Source organism: Lepidochelys kempii, chromosome 25 (assembly GCF_965140285.1).
Source record: "Lepidochelys kempii isolate rLepKem1 chromosome 25, rLepKem1.hap1, whole genome shotgun sequence".
NCBI classification, from domain to species: domain Eukaryota; kingdom Metazoa; phylum Chordata; order Testudines; family Cheloniidae; genus Lepidochelys; species Lepidochelys kempii.
In genome coordinates this window covers 16,630,558-16,658,444 of record NC_136404.1, presented here as the reverse complement: position 1 = coordinate 16,658,444, position 27,887 = coordinate 16,630,558, and the positions used below count along the sequence as shown (strand labels likewise).

The window sequence follows — 27,887 nt, the reverse complement described above, 5'->3', positions numbered from 1 at the left end:
CTCCCCGCCCCGCGGCAGCCCGGGCAGAGAAACGAAACCGAAACCTGGGAGGGGCGGAACCGAAACCGACCAGCCGGGACTTCCCGGGCCCTGGCGCGTCCCGTCGGGCTGAGGTGAGACCGGGGCGCTGCGGGGCCGGCAGGGGTGAAGGCAGCCCCCCCTTGCACCCCGGGGGCGCTCCCCATCCCCGCGCTGGCGGCCGGCTGGGCTGCCCGGGGCCGCGGCCGGCCTCCTGCCTCCCTGCTCCGGCAGCGGCTGAGCGGGGCTCACACAGTCACGCACAAAAGCCGGAGGGTTCAGCAGCAGCCAGCCCCTGCTCGCCGAGGGTCGCCCCACACCTCTTGGGCGGATATCCCCGGCTCGGGAGCCCCAGCCACCCTGGTGCCTGAAGCCCCGACCACACTCTGCCGAGCTGGCCTGAGCCCCCCGCCCCTCTCCCGTCCCCCCTGCAGAGCTGGTTCTCACTCCCCGGCTGTGGAGAAATTCAGCCCAAATCTACCCACCTGGGTATCTCCATTTCCCCCATCACCACACAGCCATGAATGGATTTAGCCTAGGAGGCAGGGTCAGTATTAGCCCCAGGTGGGATCTAGGACACCCAGAGGTGAAATGACTTTCCCAAGGCTAAACCGGGAGTCTGTGGCAGAGCAGGGAATCAAACCCAGAACACGTGAGCCCACGGCCTGTGCCTTAACCACTAGGCAACCTTCCCACCCAAGGAGGGGGAACCTCCTCTGCCACTTTGAGTGTGTGGGTGGGAGCAGGCACTAGGAGGTGGGGAGCAGGGAGAGATGGGGAAAGGGACGTAGGTGGGAAGCAAGAAGGGGGAAACATCAGGAAGGGGAGCAAGGACTTAGAGACGAGAAAGGGGCGGGGAAAGCAAGAGGAGGGGAGAGGAGAGAGACTCTCCATTGCTTGTCCCTCCCATCCACCTTCTTCCCACAGCCATCAGTGGCCTCAGCTCCCAAACAGGAGCCATCGGCCCTAAGCAGGCGTGAAGCCCAGAGCGAAGGTAATGTCTTTAAACTGGGGTGTTAGTGAAGACAGCTTGTCGCTGAGTGTAATGAGTTTAATATACTGTAATTTCATGACCATGTAATGATGTATTTCATGACTATTTTAATAATGATTACATTGTTCAGATGCCAATGACAGACACACATTCAATAACAGAATATGAAAGATGTGTATAAATAAGCTGAAAATTGCCAGTTTTGGGGGAGGCTGAGTCCTCCCAAACACCCCTCCTCCCTCGCCTTCAAGGCAGGAGGAGGCAGAAAGGAGTGAGCCGTGGGCAGGAGATGCTCTGGGGAGAGGGGGGGCAGAGCAGGGGCAGGAAGAGGTGGAGAGGGGCAGAGTGGGAGGGGGGGCCCTTGGGGAAGGGGGCGGAGCCGGGATGGGGCACCCATCGGTAAAACCAAGAGTCATCACCTATACCTGCATCTGTACCACCCCGATGAGCCTCCCCACTGAGCCCCAACCACCTACCCCTGGACCCCCACCCAAACGAACCCTACCTCCCCTGAACTCAGACCCCCCCACCTGCTGAGCTCCAACCACTTTCACTTGGTCCCCCCTGCAGACTCCCATTGCCCCTGCACCTGGAACCTCCCTGTGCATCCAGATCCCTCACTGAGCTGCCTGCACCCAGACTGCCCCACACAGAACCCTCTTACCCCCCACACAGAACCCTCTTTCCCCCAGCTGGATCCCTCCACACTAAGTCCCTCTGCACTTGGATCCTGCTGCCAGGCTGAGCCTCCCTGCCCACATCTGGTGTGCCTGGCGCAAAAGGGGCAGGGCCCCAAGGTGTTTCTGTGGCAGGCATGGCCCTTGTGCTATGTCAGGGTCAGGTTCAGCCTCACTGCCAAGTCCCTGTCACCTGCAGGGTGATCTCCCACCTCAGTGGCCTGTGCGCCCCACTGCCATGGCGGAACTTCCACATTTATTTACCGTAAAAACAAATTGCAGAATTTTAAAATATTATACCCAGAATTTGATGCAGAATTCCCTCAGGAATATGAGGCACTGTACAGCTGTGATGGTGGGACTGTGAAGGGGGTGCGGGACAGTAGGGGCTCTGTGGGTGAGGGAGCTGGGCAGGCAGTATGGTGTGCAGGGTGCTGTGCAGTTGTTGTGGGACGTCAGCAGGAGGGGTCTCTGGGCAGGGGGTGCTGGGCATAGGGATCTGGGGGGGAGGTCTCTGGGTGAGAGGGTGCTGGGCATAGGGATCTGGGGGGGAGGTCTCTGGGTGAGAGGGCGCTGGACATAGGGATCTGGGGGGGGAGGTCTTTGGGCAGGGGGTGCTAGGCATTGGAATCTGGGGGAGGTCTCTGGGCGAGGGGGCGCTGGGCATAAGGGTAGGGCACTGGGCAGGGGGGTCAGTGTGGAAGGGCACGCTGGCAGCACAGGGCTGGGTGGGCCACTGTTCGCGTAGCAGTTTAGGGTTTGTAAACAGAGCCCTTGTGCTGGGCTGTGCCCCATTGCCCCCAACCGGCCCCTCGTTCTGCGGACCGCCCCGCATCACATGCCCTATTTCCCCAATGGGGGCCCACAAAAAGTTAATCCCGCCCTGCTGCTCTGCCCCAATTCGCCCCCAGCCCCACACTTCCTGGGGAGGGCTCGTTAATGAGGGATATGCTAATGTGCGATAGGCTAATGACGAACAAGCAGCGACAAGGATGAATTTATTAATGAGGTGTCTGCTAATCACCATCTTAAATATGTTAATTACTGATGGTAATGAATTTGCATGCAAATACGGACTCATCTGGGCTGTGCTATTAAGGCATATATTAATGAGGGGTATGCTAATGAGGAGGCCGCTAGAAACTCTACAGCACCAAACTGCTCCTTTCCTTTGCAGGGTGTGACCACCCGCCTGGCTCCCGCAGGGCCCTCTGACCCCGATGGGCGATCCCGGGGGTCTCGCCTCGGGCGGCAGGAAGGTCTGGCTCGCCGTGGCCACCGTGGAACTAGCCATCATCCTCATCCTGGTGGCCGGGCTGGGCCACTTTGTGGCTGAGGAGCGCTGGCTGCACAGCAAGGTGCTGGCCCTGCGGGAGGAGATGGCGAGTACCAACCGGACAGTGCAGGAGAAGTGGGAGGGCTGGGACATGTGCAAGAACCACACGGTACGTGCAGCAGCTCCCTCCAGCTGACGGCATCGCAGCGCCTGCTTGCCAACGCGCCAGACTCCTGGGAGCTGGATCTGAGCCCCCCACCCCTGCTTCCCAGGGGCCCTTGTATGCGCCGCAGGGTACAACACAGCCAGGATTCCCTCCTCCCCTTCCTAACCAGTGCCAGGGGCTGCCAGCCCTAGGCAAAGGCCAGGGCCAAACAGCAGCAGGAGGCAGATGGGATGGGAAGGTCCCGTGCTGAGGTTAGCACTGCCTTGCCCCCCCCGCCTCCCCAGCTCTTCTGCTCACAGGAGATGCCAGCCTGAGCAGCACACTGACATGGGGATAAGCCAGGAACAGGGCACCTTGGGGGGGTCGGCAGGAGAGAGACCAGGCTGGAATCCAGCCAGGACGTGGAGTTGTTTGGTAGTCCCCAGCCATCCCAGTGCACGGCCCCCTACGAGTCCAGCCTGAGGCTCCCTCACGCCCTCCATCCTGACCCGCAGCCCCACCTCTGTTTCAGTCCTGGGCATCTAGTGAGCAAAGGCTATTGGCTGCGTGATCCTGTGATCGGGTGACTGCGTCTGGCCGGTCGGCTGTTCCAGTTGGATTCAGATGTCATGCCCCACCCCAGAGGTGGCTGCAGCTCAGCGAGCGGCTGAGTGAGTCCCAGGCAGTTTGGAAAGCGCTTTGAGGATGCAGGGCTCTCTGAAGTCTAAGGTGTTTCTTCTTTCTCTCCTCCTCCAGCACGTCCTGCAGAGGAATGTCACCAACTTGACCCAGGAGGTCACCCAGCTAAACAGCGACATTGCCCAGCAGGAAGTGGAAAAAGGCAGGTTACGAGGTGAGACAGCTGCTGTTCTCAGCCCCTCTGCACAGGCAGAGCCTGCTCCTAGTTCTGCAGGTGCCTGGGGGCTCGTGGGAAAACCTTTCTGCGGGAGGGGGTGCCTCCTTGGTGGGATAAGGCAGGCAGAGACCTCCCTGGGATGTCGCCCAGTGCCAGCATCTCCAAGGATTCCACACACTGGTCCCCTTGCCACTGCTGTGTGCCGGTCACAACCCAGACCGGTCTGAGCTCCAGCACCCCCAGGGCCGCCCTGGGAAAACAGTCCCCTAGCTGTGTCCCTCACCGCAACCCTCTCCTGCCCGGTGAGCTCATGGGAGGACCCATCCAGGGTATACTGCATGGGCCAGGGGCCTGCTCTCGAGACCGGATGGGCTTCACAGGCGGGGGGGGAGCTCCTGGGAACAGGGAATGATAAAGCGGGGAGTGGGCGGCTGATGGGAAGGGAGAGGAGGCCGCAGTGTGGTACAGGCAGCAGGGACAGGTCCCTGATGACTGGGTGCTGCAGATTCAGCTAAAGGGAAAGCGCGTGGCGGCCAGTCCGTCCAACAGAACAAAGTGGGCGGCGGGGGCTCGTCAGCACAGCGCGGGGAGCGGCTCAAGGTGCCCATGTGTCCCCAGTGCAGAAGTCTGGCCAATGGACTCGCACAGAGATTGGGCACCATCTGGTGTTTGCGTTGGCAGGGGTGGGGAGAGGAGAGGGTTAATTCTGGCCATCAGGATGGGGAGGGGGCAACTAGCATGATGGCGGTTCTGATCCCAGCTTCCCTCCCACTCCTGTTTTCCAGATGAAATTAGTGCCTGGAAAAACACAGTCCAGCATCTCCAGGAGCAAAAGTAAGGCCCACTTGCCCCCTTGGGCGATCCCTGCACTGCAGTTCTCCCCCAGGGGCTCTTCCCCGGGGACCAGGCCTCACAGTTAAACGCCTGCAGTCCCTGGCTCCCAGGGCTGTGCTCGCCCCATTGCCCTTCTCTGGGCAGCACGCTGTGGAGAGGGAGGGTCTTAAAATGAACAAACAAGCCGATGTTTCCAGGGGGCCAGCATGGAAACGTGGTGCAATGGATGCAAAAGGTCGGGGTGAGTCACCCTTCCCTGGGGGCTCCTGGAGTGGATGAGTGATTGCCCCCCATGACCCCAATTCCCAGGGCAGGGGAGATGCATTGGCAGGCTATGAGGACCACTGAAGGGCTATTTTTCACTCTTCTTTATTCCCCCCCCCCCCCCCCGCAGGGATCAGTACCACAGGGAGGTCACCTGGCTGCAGCAGCAGCTCCAAAGACACCTGGAACTTCGCTCAAGTGTGGGCAGCACCAGGCTCCCCAGCCTCCTGCCTCTGCTGGCAGCCCCCCTCGCTGCGCTGCTCCTCTGAACGGAGCCAGGCAGGGAGCAGTCAGCACCCAGGTATTTAAGGACTGGGTGGGGGCATGATTAGCCAAGGGCTCATTGACAGAGCTGCTGGGGCTGGTTCTGGCCTCTCCTTGGGTGGGGGGAACCCAGAGGGTGTTGATGCCCCGGGCGTCGCTGTATTTACACAGACAGGCCCCAGTTCTCAGCTTAACTCGGGCTTGGGCGAGGCTGATTCCCTCCACTGGAGTCAGTGGGGCCAGATCCCCAGCTGATGTAAATGGGCCCAGCTCCACTGCAGCCAGATCCCAGCCAGCACACTTCGGTTTATGCTAGTGCAGTCACACTGCCGTAAAGAGAATTAGGCCATGTGTGAACAAAGGCCCAGAGCCGCCCAAGTATTCAGGCACTGAAATCAGTGGGAATCAGGAACCTAAATACTTTTCAGAGCAGCAGCCGTGTTAGTCTATATTCGCAAAAAGAAAAGGAGGACTTGTGGCACCTTAGAGACTAACCAATTTATTTGAGCATGAGCTTTCGTGAGCTACAGCTCACTTCACCGGATGCATAAAAGTGGAAAATGCAGTGAGGATGTTTTTATACACACAGGCCATGAAAAAATGGGTGTTTATCACTTCAAAAGGTTTTCTCTCCCCCCACCCCACTCTCCTGCTGGTAATAGCTTATCTAAAGTGATCACTCTCCTTACAATAAGAAAAGGAGGACTTGTGGCACCTTAGAGACTAACCAATTTATTTGAGCATAAGCTTCATCCGATGAAGTGAGCTGTAGCTCACGAAAGCTCATGCTCAAATAAATTGGTTAGTCTCTAAGGTGCCACAAGTCCTCCTTTTCTTTGTGCAAATACAGACTAACACGGCTGTTACTCTGAAACCTCTCCTTACAATGTGTATGATAATCAAGGTGGGCCATTTCCAGCACAAATAGGTTGTAGATCCTTGAGGATGCGTTGGAGAGGTTTTAGTTGGGGGCTGAAGGTGACGGCTAGTGGCGTTCTGTTATTTTCTTTGTTGGGCCTGTCCTGTAGTAGGTGACTTCTGCGTATGTCAGCCATAAAAATGTTGGCGTACTGTGGGGCCATGCAGGTACCCATAGCAGTGCCGCTGATTTGAAGGTATACATTGTCTCCAAATGTGAAATAGTTATGGGTGAGGACAAAGTCACAAAGTTCAGCCACCAGGTTTGCTGTGACATTATCGGATATAGTGTTCCTGACGGCTTGTAGTCCATCTTTGTGTGGAATGTTGATGTAGAGGGGTTCTACATCCATAGTGGCCAGGATGGTATTTTCAGGAAGATCACCGATGGATTGTAGTTTCCTTAGGAAGTCAGTGGTGTCTCGAAGATAGCTGGGAGTGCTGGTAGCGTAGGGCCTGAGGAGGGAGTCTACATAGCCAGACAATCCTGCTGTCAGGGTGCCAACGCCTGAGATGATGGGGCGCCCAGGATTTCCAGGTGTATGGATCTTGGGTAGTAGATAGAATATCCCAGGTCTGGGTTCCACGGGTGTGTCTGTGAGGATTTGATCTTGTGCTTTTTCAGGGAGTTTCTTGAGCAAATTGTTTCTTTTGGTAACCCTCAGTGGGATCAGAGGGTAATGGCTTGCAGAAAGTAGTGTTGGAGAGCTGCCGAGTAGCCTCTTGTTCATATTCCGACCTAACCATGATGACAACAGCACCTCCTTTGTCAGGTGGGCCAACATTTTTATGGCTGACTTAGAACAACGCTTCCTCAGCTCTCGTCCCCTAACACCCATACTCTACTTGCGCTATTGATGACATCTTCATCATCTGGACCCATGGAAAAGAAGCCCTTGAGGAATTCCACCATGATTTCAACAATTTCCATCCCACCATCAACCTCAGTCTGGACCAGTCCACACAAGAGATCCACTTCCTGGACACTACGGTGCTAATAAGCGATGGTCACATAAACACCACCCTATACCGGAAACCTACTGACCGCTATTCCTACCTACATGCCTGCAGCTTTCACCCAGACCACACCACACGATCCATAGTCTACAGCCAAGCTCTACGATACAACCGCATTTGCTCCAACCACTCAGACAGAGACAAACACCTACAAGATCTCTGTCAAGCTTTCTTACAACTACAATACCCACCTGCTGAAGTGAAGAAACAGACTGACAGAGCCAGAAGAGTACCCAGAAGTTACATACTACAGGACAGGCCCAACAAAGAAAATAACAGAACGCCACTAGCCATCACCTTCAGCCCCCAACTAAAACCTCTCCAACGCATCATCAAGGATCTACAACCTATCCTGAAGGATGACCCATCACTCTCACAAATCTTGGGAGACAGGCCAGTCCTTGCTTACAGACAGCCCCCCAACCTGAAGCAAATACTCACCAGCAACCACACACCACACAACAGAACCACTAACCCAGGAACCTATCCTTGCAACAAAGCCCGTTGCCAACTGTGCCCACATATCTATTCAGGGGACACCATCACAGGGCCTAATCACATCAGCCACACTATCAGAGGCTCGTTCATCTGCACATCCACCAATGTGATATATGCCATCATGTGCCAGCAATGCCCCTCTGCCATGTACATTGGTCAAACTTATCAGTCTCTACGTAAAAGAATAAATGGACACAAATCAGATGTCAAGAATTATAACATTCATAAACCAGTCGGAGAACACTTCAATCTCTCTGGTTACACGATTACAGACATGAAAGTTGCGATATTACAACAGAAAACCTTCAAAACCAGAGTCCAGCGAGAAACTGCTGAATTGGAATTCATTTGCAAATTGGATACAGTTAACTTAGGCTTGAATAGAGACTGGGAGTGGCTAAGTCATTATGCAAGGTAACCTATTTCCCCTTGTTTTTTCCTACCCCCCCCCCCCGACGTTCTTGTTAAACCCTGGATTTGTGCTGGAAATGGCCCACCTTGATTATCATACACATTGTAAGGAAAGTGATCACTTTAGATAAGCTATTACCAACAGAGAGTGGGGTGGGGGGAGAAAACCTTTTGAAGTGATAAACACCCATTTTTTCGTGGTCTGTGTGTATAAAAACATCCTCACTGCATTTTCCACTTTTATGCATCAGATGAAGTGAGCTGGAGCTCACGAAAGCTTATGCTCAAATAAATTGGTTAGTCCCTAAGGTGCCACAAGTCCTCCTTTTCTTTTTGCTAAATACTTTTGTAGATCTGAGCCAGCCAGCATAGCCTAGAGCCCCAGGGATTCACTGGCAACATGATCCCAACCTGACAACCCTTTATTTGATTGGTCTGTTTCAGGACTGAGTCCCCCAGCTGGGAGATCAGGAATCTCACAGGGAGTATACAACCCTGGATCCTGTGGCCCGCACATGCTCCTCCTCCATGTGATCTGTACTGAGTGATCAATGGGACTCGAAGCTGACTCTTCCCTGGCATGCATGTGGAGGAAGCCTCGTCTCCTGACAGAGGACCGTTTACTGAGGGAGGGGGGCTGTGACGGACGAGAGGGACGCAGTGACGGGTCCATGGATGGAGATAACCCTGCAGTTTAGACACATCACCCAAAGCCCCAGATGACAGTTGCAGCAAGTTGGGCCTGACACATCCTGCTTGGGTAGGAAATACCCATGGACCGCAGACATTTTTTCAGAGGTGGCCATTGATTTGGGGTGACCGGTTTTGGGGTGCCCCCGGCCCCCACATGAGGCACACCCAGTCTGGGGCCCAGCACCAGGATCACCCACTCTCACACTTAGGGGAAGGCGAGGGAAATTAAAGTGACTGTAACAAACCAGCCCTCGGCTGGGAGAACATTTGCAGAATAAATGGGCTTTGCTGTTCACCACCATGTGTCCCACTCCCATTCTGCGCAGGGGTCAGTTTTGAGGGGTCTGGATTTGCCATACTGGGGCCTGCTGGGAGCACAGGAAGCAGAGTGTCGGAGCTACAGGGTGGTAGGGATGGAAGCTCCTTGTGTGGAACGGGAAATACCAGCCCTCTCCAGCCACAGCCTCCGTCTGAGTCTTGTTCTGCGCCCTAGGATGGCCCACAGATCCCTGAGCGACGCTGCTCTCTGCCTGCTTGGCAGGCAGATGAGACAAACCGTTATCTGCCACGGGCTGCAGTGCACCTCACTCGGAAGGGCTGGGAGGGAGGAAAGATGCACCGCCCCAAGGATCCTTCCCCTTGTCAGCACCCAGGCCTGGCCAGTGCCAGAGGCAGGATACAGGAATGGCTGGACCAGGGCACTGAGCCAGTGTCTGCAGTGGTGAGGATGTTTCACCAACCAGCTGGCCTCCCCCCACTGTAATTATCTCTTCCTGAGGCGCCAGCCGACTTGCACACGGAGGAAAAGCCTCTCTTGATTCTGCCTCCTTCCAGGGCAGAGGCCAGCCCTAGGTTTTGTCTGCAACTGAAATCCATGGTTCCCTTAATCAAGCGGAGGGGTTGGGCCGAGCATAGAATCATAGAATATCAGGGTTAGAAGGGACCCCAGAAGGTCATCTAGTCCAACCCCCTGCTCGAAGCAGGACCAATTCCCAGTTAAATCTGGGGATTGTTATGAGCAAGCCATAACAGCCTGATATTTAAAGAGAGAGGATTCTCTATGCCATGCAAGAGCACTGGTCAACTCCATCAAGTGTCCAGTCTCTGCCTGTGTCCAATTTCTGATACTTCTGAGAAAGGCAAATAACCCCCAGAACACATCTGATTCCATGTGCCTGGGGAGGCATCCTTCCTCACTCCTGTAGGTGACTGGCTAAAGCCCTGGAGCATGAAATTTGATCTTAATGTAAAGCTGCAAGAGTTATGAGCATGTTGCAATGTAGGCAGTCTTGTCCTTCCCACCACAGACCATGAAGGAAGGGATGAACTGGAAGATTCATAGATTCTAAGGCCAGAAGGGACCACTACAAACATTTACCTGAATTAAAAGCATATATCGTAAAATATCAAATCTCACTTTAAAGACTCCAGATGAAAAGCAGCTCAACTTCCACATCCACTCAATTCTTAGTCTATATCAGAGGTTCTCAAACTGTGGGTCAGGACCCCAAAGTGGGTCCCAACCCCATTTTTATGGGGTCACCAGTGCTGACTTAGGCTTGCTGGGACCCAGAGCTGAAACCCAAAACTTCAGCCCTTGATGGCAGGGATCAGGTTACAGCGCCCCCTCTCCCTCAGAGCAGTGGGGCTCAGGCTTTGGCCTCCCCTCACCTGGGGCAGTGGGGCTTGGGTGGGCTCCGACATCAATTCCGCACCCTCCAGGGTCATGTAGTAATTTTGGTTGTCAGAAGGGGGTCACGGTGCAATGAAGTTTGAGAAGCCTGGTCTATATGATGAAATCAGCAAAGGTGCCAGTTGCTATGTATATGGTTGTCCACTCAGAAGTGATCTTAGACTATCAGCTCAGTTCATGTAGGACTCTGAGACATTAGATGATAACCATATTCAACTATTACCGCGTTAGCTGGATTTGAACCAACTACTTTGAGGAGATGCCAAAATTAGATCAGTGGTAATCACCAGAGAACACCTGCAGATCACTAAAGGAAGTTGCAGAGAGCCACAAAATAGCTGCACTGAATTGTGATGTTTAGCAAATAATGCAGTACCTGTACATGATGTTGTTGCATTACACATTGATGTAACAACTTAACTCGGCAACATAAGCCTCTTTTCTTACTCTCCATTCTCAAATGCTAGGAAGGAGAGGGTTTTCCCCTCTCTTCCCATCCTACACCACCTGATAGCTACCAGCTACGAATAATCTCATGTGACTTGAGCATCACAAGTCGACTATCATATGCTAAGACATCCAGTCTTCCCAGTTCTCAATACATAACTCATTATATTACAGTCTATAGTCCAAAGACCAAAATACAAGAGCTGGGTTCTATTCCTACCCCTGCCACAGACTTCTTGTGTGCAGCTGCAATTCATCCCCCCAGCCGCACCCAAACTCTTCCCCCTGCCACGGAACAAAAGCTCCTGCCCTGCAGAGCTCTCTGCAGCTGGGGCCAGCAGGAAAGGGACAAGAAAGGCAGCCCGAGGACAGGGGAAGCAGTCTGACCCCTTGCTGGTTCCAGTGGGTCTGGCTGTTGGGTGGTCGCATGACCCAGGAATTTGGCACCGGGTGGAGTGCCAGGTGGAGACACCAGAGCCAAGTCTCCCCTGCACATCCTGCAACATCCAGAAGGGAGGGAATCTTAATGGAGAGGAAGGATTGTCCAGTGGTTAGTGTATGGGCTTGGGAAGCTGCACTCGGGGTTTCTATTCTTGGCTCTAGGCGGGAGCTGTTAGAGCACGGGGACTGGGAAGCAGGACTCCTGGGTTCTATTCCCAGCTCTGCCGCTGTGTGACCTTGGGTGAACCACTTCCCTGCTCTGTGCCTCAGTGTCCCCCTCTATCAATACAGCGATGCCTGCCTGCCAGGAGAGCTAGTGCCTCCAGTGGTTGCTGCTCTCCCCCCAGAGGTGGCTGAATTTTGGTCTGGGAAGCGCAGATGCAAAGTCTGAACTCAGGAACCGAGGCTGGCCTCTTTCCCTCCCCTCCCCGTCTCGGAGCACTCGTGATTGCTGTAGAAACTCCTGAATGAAAACAGGTGGTGCTCCGCAGACGGGGGCGTTCTCAGCCACAAGCCACCAAACAGGCCAGTCACCCCACAGGAGAGCGAGCGCCGCTTCCTGCCCTGCTTAGCCCCACAGATTGACCCACCTGGGCCACTGGCTCAGCCGGGGTCTCGGCTTTTAATTCCTCCCGACGATTGGAACCAAAGAATCTGACGCTGGCTAGAGGCTGTACACGTGTCTACCAGCCAGCTCTGCAGCTGCCCTTCGGTCCTGACCCACGGTCCCCTCCACTAGCCCAGCCCTGGGCACCCCCTGGCTTTGCCGGTGCCCCCCAATCCCAATTCACAGCCCCCTGCTATTCCAGCCCTGAGCTCTCCCAGCTCTCTGTAAGGGAAGGGCCATGGAGACTCAGCCCTTGGCTCCCCACAGCCTACGGGCAGCCAGCCCCCTCCCCTTTAGACCCCCCCCAAACAAGTCCCAGTTGAGGGGTTCCCTCCAGGCTTAAGAAGCTGAGGCAGCTTTTCCAGGCTCAAGGTTCCCCTCCTGCTTAATTCAGGGGATTTTAACCCCTTCCTCTGCAAGCCCCCCCCCCCTTTGGGGAGCCCAGAGCCCCCCGGGGCCCTCTCTAGCCTGTGACAGACAATTCTATAATGGTCCCTGGTCCGTGACCTGCGGAAACCAGAGGCAGGAGCTTTTTTGGTCAAGGAAGCCCACACGTAGTAATTAAAGTGACACAGGCAGTGACCTGGCTGCTGGTTCCCAGCACACGGCGGCAGCAGCTGCAGGCGGCAGGTCGCGGCACGGGGACCATGGACCCCGCGGTGGCCAAAGCCACCCTGAAGGTGCTGGGGCTGTGCGTGGTCCTGCTCTTCCTGGTCGCCGCGGTGACGGTCTCCGTGGCGGTGATGATGTGGCACTCGGAGGCAGCACAGAAGCTGCAGGGTTGCCGGGAGAGGGCAGCCAATGAGACCTCGGCTTTGGGGGGCCGCGTGGCCGAGCTGGAGCGGGATGTGGCCGAGCTCACGGGGCAGCTGCAGGAGGATGCCCAGAAGGAGAAGCAGCTTCGGAGGCAGCTGGGCCAGGTCAAGGATGAGGGCAGGAAACTCAATGCCACCTTGCTGTCCTGCCTGGAGCATGAGGTATGAGCCGGGGGGGGGGGGGGGGAAGTGGGGGGAGTCCAGGGAGCCCAGGATTTAGCGTAATGCTGGGCTCCCTAACTGGCCCCCTATAGATTCTCCAAGGGGCATCTGACAGGCTGAGTGCCCAGCTGTGGCCGTGAGGCTGTAGGAGATGCCCTGGCCTGGGGGTGGGTCTGGGTATTATCTCACTTGTAACCCAGCCAGCTGGCGCAGCGTCCTCCCATGCTAATGGTTTTCTCAGCTGGTGGGTCTCAGATGCTTCTCAATGTTCAGCTTGCAAACTGGGCAGGGCCTCGGGCTGAGCTGGGGGGCGGTTTGAGGGGTTCGCTGGCATCCTTAGAGGCCCTGGTCTCCCCAGGAGGGATGGCATCCGGCAAGCAAGGAGACCAGAGCTCCTGGTATCTGGGCTCTGCAAAAGACCCCAGGGCATTAAAAAGGCCAGCGAAAAGTGTTGACACTGATGCAGACCCAGTGCCGTCCCCAGGAATCCCGGATCTCACAGCCTGGAATGCATGGGAGCAGGAGGGATATGGGGTGCTGGGGTACTCCCTCTGTTAGGAGAGGAAGTGGCCCCAAGGGGCCACCAGTGCAGCTGGTGGGTTGGCTCTGGTTGGGGTATGACAGACGTTTACGGGGGTAACAGCCACACCACATCGGGGACGGAGGCATCTGTCCCTGTCTGACCATCCCCTCAAACGAGGGATGCCAGGGCTCCTGCCCCAGTCCCAGGGAGCCCCATTGCTGAGATCCCAGTAACCCACATGACTTCCCTCCATCCCTGCTGTGGGATAACTGGGCCCAGGAGTTGCTGAGGGTCTTTCACCCAGCATGGCTGTTTCCTGAGCGAACAGGACTGAGCCCTGGGGCGTGACCAGCAGCTGCTCCCGGGGCCCTGCTCAGGACAGGCCCTGCCCTCAGCTGCAGCTGAGAGCCCCTAGGATGGTGCTAGGCAGAGGTTGGAGCAGGAGTCCTGCAGCTATTCCTAGCTGAGACACAGACCAGAGCCATTTGGGACACGTATAATTAGGTGTCTCAAGGCAGCAGTGGGGGTTAGATCCTGGTCTCTCGCAGCCTGTTCTTTCCGGCAAGTTATTATTAGCTCCAGCTCCCAGCTGGGAAAGGGCCGGTCCCAAGGGGCAACCAGCCCCACCCCCATCTCCTTGCTCTCAGACTGGACTGGTCCAAAGGGCTGGCTTTGGACGCTTCCTGCTAAACAATGGGCTGCTCTAGGCAATGAAGGGTCTGGAAAAAAATCACTCCTGCTTCCAGTTGTTCTCCCAGCCCCACTTCCTGTCCAGCTGCTGGAGGCGCAGGGGACGCACCCAAGGGCCTGGGGTCGGTGCATACTTGGGGTGGATTCCATTTCTTCTAACCCCCTGGAAGGGTGAGGCCACCCCCCATGTGCGCTGACCGCACCCTGCATCCCCTTCAGAACTCGTCGGAATGCAGTTGTTCAAACAATAGGTGGGTCCACTGGGGGCACATTGGCCCTCCAGGCCACACCCCGAGTTCAGTCCCCCTCTCCCCCGGCCCAAAATTACCCAGGCTTTGTAAAGGAAACACAAACTCTCACAGGTTTTACCCCAGTGTCAGGAGGGCCCAGCTCTCCCGCTTAAGAGCCTCTGTCTGTTTCCCTGTATCTCATGCCTGGACTTTGTCCTTCTCCACAGGCTTTTCCAGCTGGGCCTGTGCAGTCCCTCCCCCTGCCTGGAGAGCTTGCTCCCTCCCTGCAATCTCCTGCAACTTCCCTCCTTTATTGCAATTTCCTGTTCTTTTTAGCCTGGGAGCCCCTGATCCAACTGGTGTAGCCCCAGGCTCTCCAGCCCATGGGCAAGCCACCCTGTTACACCCCCTATAAAAAACCCTTCTGCCTTAAATCATCACAGACCAGTGGGACCACCTGCCCTGCCACCGGGGAGCACGGCTCTGCTGACCCCATGGGGTCACACGTCTCCCCTGCACCACAGCGGACCTGGCCCCGAGAACAGCTTGGTTAAAGATTCGCCACCGGATGGGAGCTGGGTCGCGCCACGTTCAGCGCGCACGCTGCCCCCCGAGGGCTCGATTTCCAAGCAGCCTCGAGCTGGGGAACCTGGTGTGGACCCCTGTTTCGGGAGCGCAATGGCCACCCCTCTCCCTGCCCAGCCAGCCGTTTCTAAGCCCTGTGCCTGCTTCTTTCCCTTCTAACCGTATTGCCCCACAGAGCACACTCTCCGCCAACGTGACAGCCCTGCGGAATGAGCTCGCGGCCATTCAGCTGGAGGGCACCGAGATGGACACCAGAAACATCGCCTTGCAAGGTGCGGGGGAGGCAGGGGCATCCGGTGTGAGGGACGTGTGGTAGGGGGCAGGAGAATCCCCACCCCCACCCCGCCGCCAGGCTCCACTGCTGAGCAGGGTGAGCGTCTGCCCCATGGCGTCGGGCCCATCCCACCGTGGGATGCTCTTGTGCCATTGCCAGGCAGCGCCCTGCATGGGTCCGGCTGCACTGGGAAATCCTGGGAGGGCCCCACATGGCAGCTCTACCCCAGCCTCATGGGAACCGGCCTCAGTCCACTATCCACCCTATCTGCCCTTCACTGAGCAGCCACAGTTGGGCTGGGCCCTTTCCATACAGTCGAACCCCACCTCCGTTGGAGCATGCCGGGTGAGCGCCCGATCCCGCTAGCACTGTTCCCTTTAAGCTGGGCGCGTGCACACAGATCCTAAACCCCGCGCACACGGCAAAACACCGCACACACAAAAATTTGCACAGAAGCACAAAAATTTGCACAAAAGAAATTTTTTGTGCACATGGCCTGTCAAAAATTAGAGGAAACATTGCCCGCTAGCCCCATCCCCCGGGGGGGGTCCTGCGGCTGTGAGCATGGCCACTCCCGGGCCCAGGGCTTGCAGGTCAGGCTCTGAGGGGAGGCGGCACACAAAGGGGGAAGACGGCTCCTGGGGTGTGAGCCCCGCTCTCTGCCTTCCTCCTGCAGCGCAGCTGACCCAGTGGCAAGGGAAAGCCACGGAGCAGGCGCAGCGGCTGGCGGAGGCCCTGCAGCAGCTCCAGGCGTCGGAGGCGCGGCGAGGGCGGTGCGAGGCCCAGCAGCGTGAGCTCCAGCGCAGCATGTAAGGAACTGGACAACGGCCTGGCCCCCCACTTCCGGCTCCCAGCCAGTCGTATCCTGGGGAGGTATTAGCTCCAAGGCAATCCTATCATCAGGGAGCATTAACATCTGGCTCACAGCCAATCATATCCTGGCCAAGCATTAACCCCTACCTCCCAGCCAATTGTATCACCAGAGAGCATTAACCACCTGGCTAACAGCCAATCATATCCTGGCCAAGCATTAACCCTACCTCCTAGCCAATCATATCGTCCCTGTCTATTGACCCTGATTCCATCATAGCCTCCTGGGGCGTTATGCCCAGCCCGCCAGCCAATCAAATCCCCAGCCATCACCACCTGACTCCAACCCAGCCCCGTCCCTCTTGCTCCCAGCCCGCCACCTCCACTGGGGCCATTAACCCCTGGCTCTCAGCCAATCACAGTCTCGGGAATTGTTCCCCCCCCACTCCTAGCCAAGCGACCCCTTGGCAACGCTGAGGTTCCTCCTGCTGCCTGGCCTCCCCATTCCTGCTGCAGGGGCCTGGAGGCTGGAGTCCCCCCATCGCTTGTGGGGGGACGGGGGCGGGACACGCTGGGGCTGCTGGCTCTTTGGGAAGGGGCATGGTATAGCCAGTGGGTTTGGCTGGAACGTCCTGACCTATCTGGGCTTTCCCATCGCAGGCGGGACTACAGGGCCGAAATCGACTCCCTCCAGCGGCGGCTGAGCTCCCGAGCCACCAGGCGCAGGTGCCCCCCATTCTGGTATTTTGTGTGGGTGATGGCAAGCACTTCTTGCTTTATTTTCTTGCTCGTAAGTCCCATGGAAATGACAGACTGAAAAAACAGCATGCGTGTGGGGGGGAGGGCTGGGCGGAGGGGGTCGGCAAGGAGGAGTCACCCCCTTGGTCACCAGGGGGATTGCTGGCACTCAGCCCCATGCCCAGTTCCACTCTTGTGTGCTGAAAACAGCTTTCCTCGCACGGCTGGACAGCAGAGCTGGGCTTGGTACACATAGGCTGCACACACCTGCACACACACACACAGACACACACACACGTGCAAACATACTCACGCTCACACAAACACAAACACGTGAATGCATGTATACTCATGGACACATCCGTGCACATAGGCCCAAGCATGGACACACACACATGTGCCTACTCACGGACACATCCATGCCTGCACACACACCCAAACAGGTGTGCGTGCACACACACACATGGGTTTTGGACACACACAGCTCTAAGGACACCCTGCCTTTTCACTGCTGCCCGCACTTTATCCTAATGGCCTCTCCCTTGTGCGCATAAAGCCACTAACTTCTTCCTGCAAATCAAGACCCGTTGCCACGACACCAAGGAGAAATTGGCCCAGTAGCGATGGCTTGAAGGGCAGATGGGGAGGGTGTCCGTGTAGATGAACAGCTAGAGTCATATCTTCTTCAGCTGGCTCCCAGTGGCACAGCTCCGTTGACCTCGCTACGCCAACGTACATGAGCCAAGGACATGGGCCTTTATGTGCAGAGACCCTTCGCATGGTGCTTCGACTGTACGAACAGGCACTGCCTTGCGCAATGGGCTTTTGCTGCTGATTTCACTTTGAGTACTTACTGCTGTGTATTACCATTAACCCTCTGCATGAATGATAGAAACAGCCTGGAGTGCAGACATGTATATAGCGTGTGTGGATAGATGTGAATGACTTACGATTCCATATATGTTCACTCTTGTGCAGGAAGGCTTGAAATCTTATGTCTGAGGCATCTAGAGGAAGCCAGGCTTAAAGGAGATGACAGGGCTCGTGAGCGACCATTTACGATCCCCCCCCTTCTACAGAGTGGGACACGCTGCAGCTCCACACCAGAGACAGCTGCAATGACCCGAAAACAGCTCCATCCCGCCCCAGAAGCCAGCAGCCTCCTCCTGCAACAGTAACAGCCATAAACAGATTGAAAAGACACTGAGTCCGCTGGATCCTACTAGGCCGAGGCATCCCAAGGGATGCTGGGAAATCTGTCACTGTATGGTTCAGAGTCTGCGGCGTGGACTTCTCTCTCTCTCTGTGTCCTGGCTCCATTCTGTCTCCCTCTCCCTGCTCCTCCCTTCCCTCCTTTGCGCCATGCTTCTGCTTGGGGTCTACTGAGCTCTGCACAGCGTGTGCCTGCATCTAAACTGCCTGGTGTATAATCTACTCACCATGAGGAAATCAGACCACCTGGTGCTAATTTCCCCTCTGGGCCTGGACTCACCCATGGGGGAGTCTAACCAGCATTTAACAGTCTGTGTTTGTATGCAGATCTGCTCATTAATATTCAAAAAGTAGCTGCCTGACAGGTCTCATTAGTGACACCAGCACCACGCCAAGGACCAGGTATCCCTGCAGTCCCTTTGGCCTCCAAGAACATAAGAACGGCCAGGCTGGGTCAGACCAAAGGTCCATCTAGCCCAGTGTCCTGTCTTCCAATAGTGGCCAGTGCCAGGTGCCCCAGAGGGGATGAACAGAACAGGGAATCATCAAGTGACCCATCCCCTGTGGCCCAGTCCCAGCTTCTGGCAAACAGGCTAGCATTTCAGAGAAGATGCTAATTCTGCCCCACACCTCCATGCAATCCTTTGGTTAGCAGGTGTTAACGCGAGTTAAGATTTGGCCCTGTCTCCACAGGGATCTTTCACCCACCACTGAAATCTACCTGCCTCTGGGGAAGAACTTAGCAATTGTTAACGCGAGTTAAGATTTGGCCCTGTCTCCACAGGGATCTTTCACCCACTACTGAAATCTACCCACCTCTGGGGAAGAACTTAGCAATTGTTAACGCGAGTTAAGATTTGGCCTTGTCTCCACAGGGATCTTTCACCCACCACTGAAATCTACCCGCCTCTGGGGAAGAACTTAGCAATTGTTTAACCGCACCCAGCCAGGCAGCATCACCACAGCAGGGTTTGGGACAGGAATAAATTCCCCAGCACAAACGACAGAGAACATTAGGGAAGCTGAATTCGATGCTTCAAGACGGGAATAGGCCAGGGTGCCTGGGTGAGGATTAGAAATGTTGTTCTAGGACTACGCCTGATTTTGAGCTGGGAGGCGGGATCCCCAGCTCCTGTGGACGTTCCCATGCTAGCTGTGCTCGAGCAAAACCAGCAGAGTGTCCGCCACAGCTTGGGCTAGCTGCTCTGAGTACAAGCCCACCTCAACCCCAGGCATGTACTCGGATGGTAGTCTGAGCCCCCACCCACATGGGCACCCTGCTAGTTGTAGGGGCTAGCACCTGGGAACCGCTACGCCCGCTGGAATCACACCTCCCTGCTCAAATGTAGACGTACTCTCTGTCTCCTCTGAAAGCTGCTATTTCCTGCCGCTCAATAGAACATTAGTCCAACCCCGACTTGAGGCATAGCCACGGGTAACTAAATTCCACTCTTTCAGTAGTTTATAAGAGTCATTTCTATCAATATTAAATACTTCTATTTTTACTGCATGGGCCAGATTTCTCTGCAGGGGCAGAGTAATGAATAGCCCTTGGAACACTGGTTACTTAGCTAGATCTGTAGAAATGCCGTTTAGTTGCTAAAAACCAAGAAGCAAAGAATTGTGCTGTTCTGTCTCGGGTAACTCTGCCCCAGTATCTGCACACATTTTACTCATACAGGTCATATACATATGCATTTAGTGCACTGGTCTTGGGTGGCGACTACTTTGGGAAGGACGTTGTTTGCCCATTGGAAGCCAGTTTGGTAACAAAGGCAGATTGGTTACCCAGAACGTCGCCATGTGTGAAGCAAATTCCAGCTTCCCCCCCCCCCCCCCCAAGGTCTTTCTCTCCTGCCTGTCCCAGCCCTGAGGCCACAAGGTTAAACAGTTGGCCAGGTGGATGGCTGGATTTTAATGTTTGCTCTCTCAGTGCTAAAGCCACTGTGAATTTTCCTCTGTTAAAGCAAAGGGCTCTTCGAGTCAGGAGAGCGACTCTGCACAAATAAAGTCCCAGGGATTCCTGATCCAACCAGCTCAGTTTATGACCTGCAAGGATATTTCTAATGCCACTGGGTGCTGCTAATCCAGCCTCATGCTCCCTGCCTTCCAAGGCACCAGCAGGATTAAAAACTCTGCCATGGGGAGTTCAGCTACCACTTGTGTTAGTGGCACTGGTCAGGATAGGCGCCATTTCGCCCACCCGTAGCTGCGTTGGCTCCCAGGGGACTGGCAGGGTGACAATGCAGCAGGACAGACCATGGAGAGCAGAGATGAGGGGTAGGCAGATGTTGTTGTTACAGAGTCATTTATCGGATTCTGCCCACACTTGAAACCAAACACAAAAGGTTTCCCGGAAAAGTCACAGATTTTTCTGCCCCTGCTATAGCAGCTTCCTGTGCAGAGGGCAAGTGGTTAGTGTTTGCATAAGAGCTTCTGGCGTGCAGCCTGCAAAATCCATCAGAGAACTACGCCAACAGCACTGAATTCTGAGACTCACAAAGCAACGGACAGGCAGAGTCCAATCCGGGTGAAAGTGTCCCAGCTGGTCCACACACCTATGCAATATGGATGCACACATACAAACGTTGTCCCATGCATGTGCTCAGACCCACCACGCGTGAGCACTAATAACACTTCCATGAACAGGCTAAGATGGGGCTGCTCGACTCTCATGCTTCAGGCCATCAGCTGATCACAGCAAGCGTCAGGAGGGAATTCTTCTCCTGCGTGTACAGCGCTGACTAGACATGCCGAGGGCACTTGCACCTGTTTGTGATGCATCAGACATTAGGCCAAGATGGTAAATCCAGTGTCCTTGTGTGCACATAAACACATTCGTAGACACCCACATATATGCAGTTATCCATATACACATCCTTGCACACTCATGCATATACACATCCCAGGCACACGCCATTATGCATGTGCACACACACGCTCCACGCTGCCCTGCCTTGTCCTACAGAGGTTTTTAAACCCTGCCGATCCTCTCCTCTCAGCATTCACAGTATGCGGGAGCCCTGTTTAGACTTCACAGCCCTGGAGATTCCGCCCAGAGAGGCAAACACACCATGAGATTCACTTTCATGGCTGGGTTTCAACCTGCTTTTCCCTGTTTGTAATTGAATCTTCTTTGAAGATTGCTCTTTGCTGGCAGAGTTTCACAGGCAGCACTGACCAGGTTGTGGAGCAGGTGCTGGGCTGGGGCTCGGGAGATTTGAATTCAGTTCCCAGCTTGGACACAGACTCCTCGGGTAAGTCCCTGCAACTCCAAGCCCCAGCTGCCCCATGGGGATATTGATTCTTCTTTTCTCCCCCCTTTGCCTGTTCAGGCTGTGTGGGCAAGTGTTAGGGTCGGGTCCGTGCAGTGTCAGGCCCGATGCCCCTGTGGGGGTATTAGGTGCTATCCCAATGCAAATAATATCCGAGAAGAAGGTGATTTTCACCGAGTTGTCCACTGCCTGCCACTGCCCATCCCCCTCTACTCCACTGATGGCTCCCACTTGCATGTGCAAGATCGGGCCCTGCTGAAAAAGGTCCTATGGATGCACAAGCCGAGTCCTTCCCTCCCGTTGCTGGAGCTGCTCCCCTCCAGGCCTGCAGATGGCCCTGGCTCCCTGGGTTAGGATGGGGAGTCACAGGCCTCAAGGTAGGAGGAAAACTGCCTGCTGGCTTCATGGCCCAAGGGTCTGGCGGTGCTCCCTAGAACCCTCACGCAGGCTGCACAGCTAAACCACGAGGGGGAGCTGCAAGCTCGCAGGCCCGGCAACCCAGAGAGACTTATTGCTCGGAAAAAAGAACAGGAGGACTTGTGGCACCTTAGAGACTAACACATTTATTTGAGCATGAGCTTTCGTGAGCTACAGCTCACTTCATCGGACACATTCAGTGGAAAATACAGTGGGGAGATTTATATACACAGAGAACATGAAACAATGGGTGTTACCATACACACTGTAACCAGAGTGATCAGGTAAGGTGAGCTATTACCAGCGGGGGGAGACACCTTTTGTGGTGATAATCAAGGTGGACCATTTCAAGCGGTTGACAAGAACGTCTGAGGAACAGTGGGTGGGGGGAATAAACATGGGGAAATAGTTTTACTTTGTGTAATGACCCATCCACTCCCAGTCTTTATACAAAGTAAAACCACTGAATGCATCCGATGAAGTGAGCTGTAGCTCACGAAAGCTCATGCTCAAATAAATGTGTTAGTCTCTAAGGTGCCACAAGTCCTCCTTTTCTTTTTGCGGATACAGACTAACACGGCTGCTACCCTGAAACCTGTCATTACTGCTCTGAGTCACCAGTGGGAAGGGAGGGTTTTAGCTCAAGCCCAGGCCACTTCATCCACAGGCTCAGCTCACAGCAGCCTCGCCAGATCCCAGGGGGAATCGATCCTGCAAGAACAGGGGAGAGGATGGGATTCACGCTCCACCAGCTTTGCAACCCTTCTCGAAGATATTCCATGAATAATGCACCAACTCCAAGGGGGAGCCCCCTACGGAGCCACCCGCCCCATTCCCTGCAACGCAGCGCCCCCTTGCACCACACTGGGGCCAGCACTGATTCCAAAGGGAGCATGCCTCCTGCTAAACCACCTGCCCCATTCCCTGCAAGACAAGACCCCCTTGTGCCACACTAGGTGCCTGGGGTCAGCACCGACGCTGAACTGCCATGGGCACTTTCTGCTGCTCCCTTGGCCCCCCATCCCAGGCCTAGCTGGGTCTCACCCCGGGTCACTGCGAAGAGTGGAGCCCCAGGAGTGATGCTGGGAGTCCGGCTGAGCTGTGTGGAACTACCAGGCCGGCCCCGCTCCCAGCCTGGGACAGAATGACCCAGACAATGGCGAGCGGGGAGCCAGTCTCCTGTCCCAAGGGGGCTGGGCGGGAGGTGACTCACAGCTGCTATTCCCAGTTCAGGAAGGAAGCAGCAGTAGCCGGCTGACACTGGCCTCAGCAATTACAGACACTTAGCAGCCCCCAGTCAGCCCCGCTGCCTCTGGGAAGATGCAGAGAAGGGAAACCAAGATTGCTGCTGTAGATCAATGCCCGGCACGGAGCCCCCCATGCACACGCACTGCTACCCCAGGGCAGCCATGCCAGTCGCCCCAGGCAGACATCTCTCCGCACGCCCCGAGTCGCCCCTGGCCCATTCGCTCCAGGTCCGTGCTGTGCCCCTGTGGGCTCTCTAGGGCTGCAGAGGTGTACGCGAGGGCCCCATGCAGGAGACCTCAGAACGAAGTCCCACCAGCCCAGCTTCGTCCACCAAGGCTCCCCCCAGCCGTGGGCAACCCCAGCTGTGACTCACATCCCGCGCTATCGCTAGGCAGGGTGAATTGGTGTCAGGACCTGCGCTCTGCCCGGCCCACCAGACCTGAGACACCCCCTGCCCGGCCCAAGCCCAGGGCCTCAGAGGCAGCTCCTATAAGTCTGGTGTGCCCCAGCCCCCACTACAGAGAACCGCCTCCAGCTGGGGCAGGAATGGGATCCGAACGGTTGCATGGTAATTTGGTAGCACCCTGCTTGTGAACGGCCAGCCCCAGAGACCCAGCTACACCCCCCCACCCCAAATGCGGTGCCGTGGTCTCGCCGCACCACCCAGCCCTGCCCCATAGTGGGCACGCTGCCCTATGCGCCTCACAGCCCCAACCCTAGCTCCTTTCACTCTATCTTCACCCCCTTCCCCCACCCCACTGGGAGAAGCAGCCCTGGCCCGAGCCTGGCCTCCCACGGCGCCCCTGTCTGGGCCATGCAGCGTCACACGCCCTCGGTCCTCCACGCTCTCCTTGTAGGAACCTGAGACCCGACCGGAGAAGGGCCCTCTCATCTCCTTCAGCCAGGCTACAGCAGGGATCTTTCCTCCCAGTGTGACTCCAACTGGCGGCCTCCTCGCCGCGGACTCTGGATAAGCCAGGAGACCCAGGGCCCGATGCCTACTGCTGTCCAGAACTTCCACTGGCTTCCCGAGAGCACACGGTGCAGCCATACCCCGCCCCGTTCCTTCCCTCCAGCCTCCTCACACTGCGACTGGACGCCAGCATCCCGACCTTCCTGGAACTGCGTAGCCCTCCCGTTCCCACTCCTTCGTTCCGTCCACACCTCCCCGCTCCCTCCACCGAGCTTGCAACAGCCTCCCCGTATGACCTCCCCACTGCGGGGTCACAAGCTGCCTCCGCTGCATCACCTGCCATGGGGGGCAGCCAGCCTCCCTGAACCTCTCTGCCTCCGAATGTCCATGTCCCCCCGCAAATCCCAGCTGCAAAGATCCCCTTCCCCCTGGCTTAGGCCTCCCCCGCTCCAATCTGCTCTCTCACTTCACCTCTGGGCACAGTCTGTAGGGGGGACGCTCTGTACAGAACCAAGCGGGTCCCTGTGTATTTAATGCAAATGGTGCTGCTTTCCTAGCCGGTTGCAGGTGCCTCATTGCACATTTCCCTGCACTGAAAAGCCCCTTCCTGCCCCGTCCCCAGCCACTCAGCCCCTCCTGCTATCCCCACTCACCTCCCTGCCTCACCCATGTCTCAGCCACACCACCAGGCACCCGGCTCCCAGCTCCACTTTCTGTGCCCACAAGGACGCGGGCCGTAGAGTCCATCCTGGCAAGGAGGCCTGGGGTGGCTCGCTTGGCTTGGGGCTGTGTCGCCATTTGCAGTAGGCCTGGCTCGAGGGGAATCTATTCCTAGAATGGGAACGGGGGGAAACACCACAAACCCAGATCTGTTTTCAGCCAGGTCCCAAGACTGTGAAATCTGGCAGGATTTGGCAGCAGTGGAATTAGCCTCTGGCCTAAAGTATCCCCAGAGCTCTCCTACGCTCTGACAGCTTTTCCCCGGGCCAGGGAGGGAGCTGGCAGACCCTCGTAAAGAGCGAGGATTTCGATGCGCCAAGATACAATCCAAGCTCTTTCCTCCATTGTCCCGGTGCATCAGTGAGTTACACAAGTGGGCGGTTGGTACCAAATAGCCTCAGAACCCCCCAGGAAAGCTTCTCTCTGACCCAGCACTGGGTCCCCATGACCCCGAGCCCCTAGGATTAGCCAGAGAGCTGTAAATTGGACGATGGCTTGTAATTCTCTTTCCCAGCTCGCTGGTTCTCTCCAATGTGTGAGCTCTCTCTTCGTTTTCCAGGTAGGATGCATGGTACCCCTCCCCCAGAGCATGGCACATTATCTCCCTGGCCTGTGCGGCTATCGCCTGCTGCAAACACCTGCACTAGCAAACATCTATGGCATGAGCTGGCAACATCTGAATGAAAGCCTCCCTGCTGGCAACATCTGCACCATGAGAAACATCTGCATTATGTCCTGCCTGTGGGAACAGACCTGTGCTACCTGGTGAGAACATCAGTGGTGCAAGCTCCCTGCTGGAAACCCCTTTGCTACCTGACTGGAGAGAGCCAAGAGAAGAGGCCGGGCCGGTGCCTCCTGGCTTAGCCAGCGGAGAAGCCCCCCTGGTATCTTTAAAGGCCCAAGTTCCTGGAATCCTGACCCGGCTCTTCGGAGAGCAGATTCTGCCAGCTGTCCGTGATCAGGTTCTCCTTGTTCCCCTGAATTGCTAGTGGCTCTCCAGACGCGATGGGGGGTTGGCTCCATGCACCTTCTGCCCAGTCCAGGCATCTGGAGTTTGCAAACAGCCCCTATTACATTCACAAGATGCTGGGGCATGGAACTGAAGTCGGAAGCAGGAATAACAGGCTGTTCTCCCCAAACCATCTGCCAGCTGAGAATGGCGAGAGTACAGTATTGCCCCTGCCATACCCCCTCCCACCCCACAGGTGTGCTCCTTGCTCTGGGGCAGGGGTGGCAGAGAAGCCAGCTAGTGACTCCCCCATGCTGGGAGCCTCTCAGCTTGGCCAGATCCAGAGTAGTGTAAAGGGGCCAGAACAGGTGACATAATGGGGTCCTATTATTCTCACAGGCCTGATTTCTGCCCCTTGTTTGGTCATGTACACCAATGCCCCATTTACATGTGACTCTGGAGCGTGCCCTGTGAGTGAAGTGCCACCTTCTGATAGCAGGGGTCCTGTGGGGCCCTCCCCCAGCTCCAGCCCAGTCCGGACGTCTACATTGCAGTTTTATAGCCCAGCAGTCTGAGCCCCCATCAGCTGACCTGGGCCAGCAGCGGGTGTTTAACTGCAGTGTAGACACATGCTCCGTGTCAGCCCCTAGATCTTCTCCTCAGCCATTTCTCAGGGAGGTTTCCCAGCAAACCCCTTGAAAAACAAGCCAGTTTCACTTCACATGACTTCATTTCAGTTTCAGCCTGTGTCAGTTTCCCCTTCCTGAGTTCTGGGTTCAAGCAAACGCAGGTCGCACAGCAAGGTCGCACAGCAAGGCTCAAAGCCAGGCACAGAACCCAGGAGTCCTGAGTCTCACCCCTTGCCACACAACTAGAATGCAAGTGGGTGAGAAGAGCCAGACCCATTTGCTCCACTGCATCCTGCCCATCGCCCTTGAAGGTTCCGGGAGTGCGCTGGCCCAGGGGGCTGAAGGGAGATGAGAAGAGTGGCCCGTGGAACAAGATGCAACCATGTCCAAGATGTCTAGTCCCAGCTCCGATCAGCCCCCAACGCCAGCCTCCAGCACCCACTTGTTACATTTTCTAACAAGCCACTTCATGCTTTCTCCTCTGCTGCCCCGTGCCTGGGAGGTCCTCACCAAACCTCTGCAAAGCTCCCTCATTGTCCTCCTTCTAATCCCGTGATAACATGCCCCTTTGCCAGGAGGCCTGCACCCCACTGATGGCTCTGGTGTGCTGAGATATGCTGACCCAGCACTGTCTTGCTGTTTCCTTGGGCACCCCCATCGGCCTGTCTGTACCGTGTGCTGGCTTGTTTTATACTTCCATTGTAAGATCCTTGGGTAGGGTCGGTCTTTTGTTCAGTGTTCATACAGCGTCTAATGTGGCCAGGTCCTGGTCCCCCCATTATGTTAATACAGATAATAAATAACAACAACTAGCACCTTTGTTCTGCAGGGAATTCAGGAGACCTGGGGGCAGCAGGGGTGTCAGGGCTGGGCTTTTCCTGTCCCACGTCAGGGACTTTGGGGTGACTGTGCCCACCAATCCCTTTAGCAGGTGCATAAGAGAAGATGCCAAAAACAGGGTATTCAGACATGTGACCGTGCCAGGGATGGGCTGTCCCAGCTCACAGAGAGCCCCTCAATGGGCCCTAGCCACAAGCCAACACGCACAAGCCCAGATGTCTGTGCAGCTGAACCAACTGGTGTTTTGAGGGCCACGCAGAGTGACCTAGGGATTGAATCTCCACCCTGGATCCCACAGAAATCGGGCCTCGGTTTCTCAGAAGGAAACGTCACCTGCTTCCGGGCAGAAACAAACCACTGAGCGAGTGGGGTCAGGAGGGAATTTCCCCCAAGGGCAGGTTATTCCATAACTGAGTTTGTGTGTGTGGTTTTTGGGAGGGGGGTGAGGGGGTGAGAGAACCTGGATTTGTGCAGGAAATGGCCCAACTTGATTATCATGCACATTGTGTAAAGAGTTGTCACTTTGGATGGGCTATCACCAGCAGGAGAGTGAATTTGTGTGGGGGGGTGGAGGGTGAGAAAACCTGGATTTGTGCTGGAAATGGCCCACCTGATAATCACTTTAGATAAGCTATTACCAGCAGGACAGTGGGGTGGGAGGAGGTATTTTTTCATATTCTCTGTGTATATAAAGTCTGCTGCAGTTTCCACGGTATGCATCCGATGAAGTGAGCTGTAGCTCACGAAAGCTCATGCTCAAATAAATTGGTTAGTCTCTAAGGTGCCACAAGTCCTCCTTTTCTT

At 55.9% G+C, this 27,887-nt stretch overlaps 2 protein-coding genes across 5 annotated transcripts; both read left to right on the top strand.

The window, feature by feature from the left end:
- The first annotated feature begins 5 nt into the window (after nucleotides 1-5).
- LOC144929892 (uncharacterized) lies at nucleotides 6-9,163 on the top strand. Of its 4 annotated transcripts, none has more exons than XR_013635010.1 (7): nucleotides 7-113; nucleotides 2,867-3,134; nucleotides 3,867-3,963; nucleotides 4,752-4,800; nucleotides 5,195-5,365; nucleotides 7,020-8,175; nucleotides 8,617-9,163. XR_013635010.1 is itself a non-coding variant. In XM_078850583.1 (7 exons), the coding sequence occupies exons 3-6, from the start codon at nucleotides 2,910-2,912 to the stop codon at nucleotides 5,331-5,333; spliced, it is 510 nt and encodes a 169-aa protein (XP_078706709.1). In that variant the 5' UTR covers nucleotides 38-113; nucleotides 946-1,012; nucleotides 2,867-2,909; the 3' UTR covers nucleotides 5,334-5,365; nucleotides 8,617-9,163. The 4 variants fall into 4 exon arrangements, 3 of the variants coding, with proteins under 3 accessions (XP_078706710.1, XP_078706708.1, XP_078706709.1); XM_078850583.1 differs by lacking the exon at nucleotides 7,020-8,175 and adding an exon at nucleotides 946-1,012 and having other exon boundaries at nucleotides 38-113; XM_078850584.1 differs by lacking the exon at nucleotides 7,020-8,175 and having other exon boundaries at nucleotides 6-113; nucleotides 2,867-3,071.
- Nucleotides 9,164-12,674: 3,511 nt separating this feature from the next.
- Nucleotides 12,675-19,560, top strand: CCDC194 (coiled-coil domain containing 194). Its single transcript, XM_073324171.2, has 5 exons — nucleotides 12,675-13,030; nucleotides 15,234-15,330; nucleotides 16,009-16,141; nucleotides 16,803-16,932; nucleotides 17,859-19,560. The coding sequence occupies exons 1-5, from the start codon at nucleotides 12,701-12,703 to the stop codon at nucleotides 17,880-17,882; spliced, it is 714 nt and encodes a 237-aa protein (XP_073180272.1). The 5' UTR covers nucleotides 12,675-12,700; the 3' UTR covers nucleotides 17,883-19,560.
- Nucleotides 19,561-27,887: the final 8,327 nt, after the last annotated feature.

Coding starts and splice junctions, on each gene's coding strand:
- LOC144929892 (XM_078850582.1), top strand. CDS start 2,910: ATGGGCGATCCCGGGGGTCTCGCCTCGGGCGGCAGGAAGGTCTGGCTC. Junction 3,964..4,751: donor GGAAAAAGGCAGGTTACGAG/GTGAGACAGCTG, acceptor CCTGTTTTCCAG/ATGAAATTAGTGCCTGGAAA. Junction 4,801..5,194: donor CAGCATCTCCAGGAGCAAAA/GTAAGGCCCACT, acceptor CCCCCCCCGCAG/GGATCAGTACCACAGGGAGG.
- CCDC194 (XM_073324171.2), top strand. CDS start 12,701: ATGGACCCCGCGGTGGCCAAAGCCACCCTGAAGGTGCTGGGGCTGTGC. Junction 13,031..15,233: donor TGTCCTGCCTGGAGCATGAG/GTATGAGCCGGG, acceptor ATTGCCCCACAG/AGCACACTCTCCGCCAACGT. Junction 15,331..16,008: donor CAGAAACATCGCCTTGCAAG/GTGCGGGGGAGG, acceptor TTCCTCCTGCAG/CGCAGCTGACCCAGTGGCAA.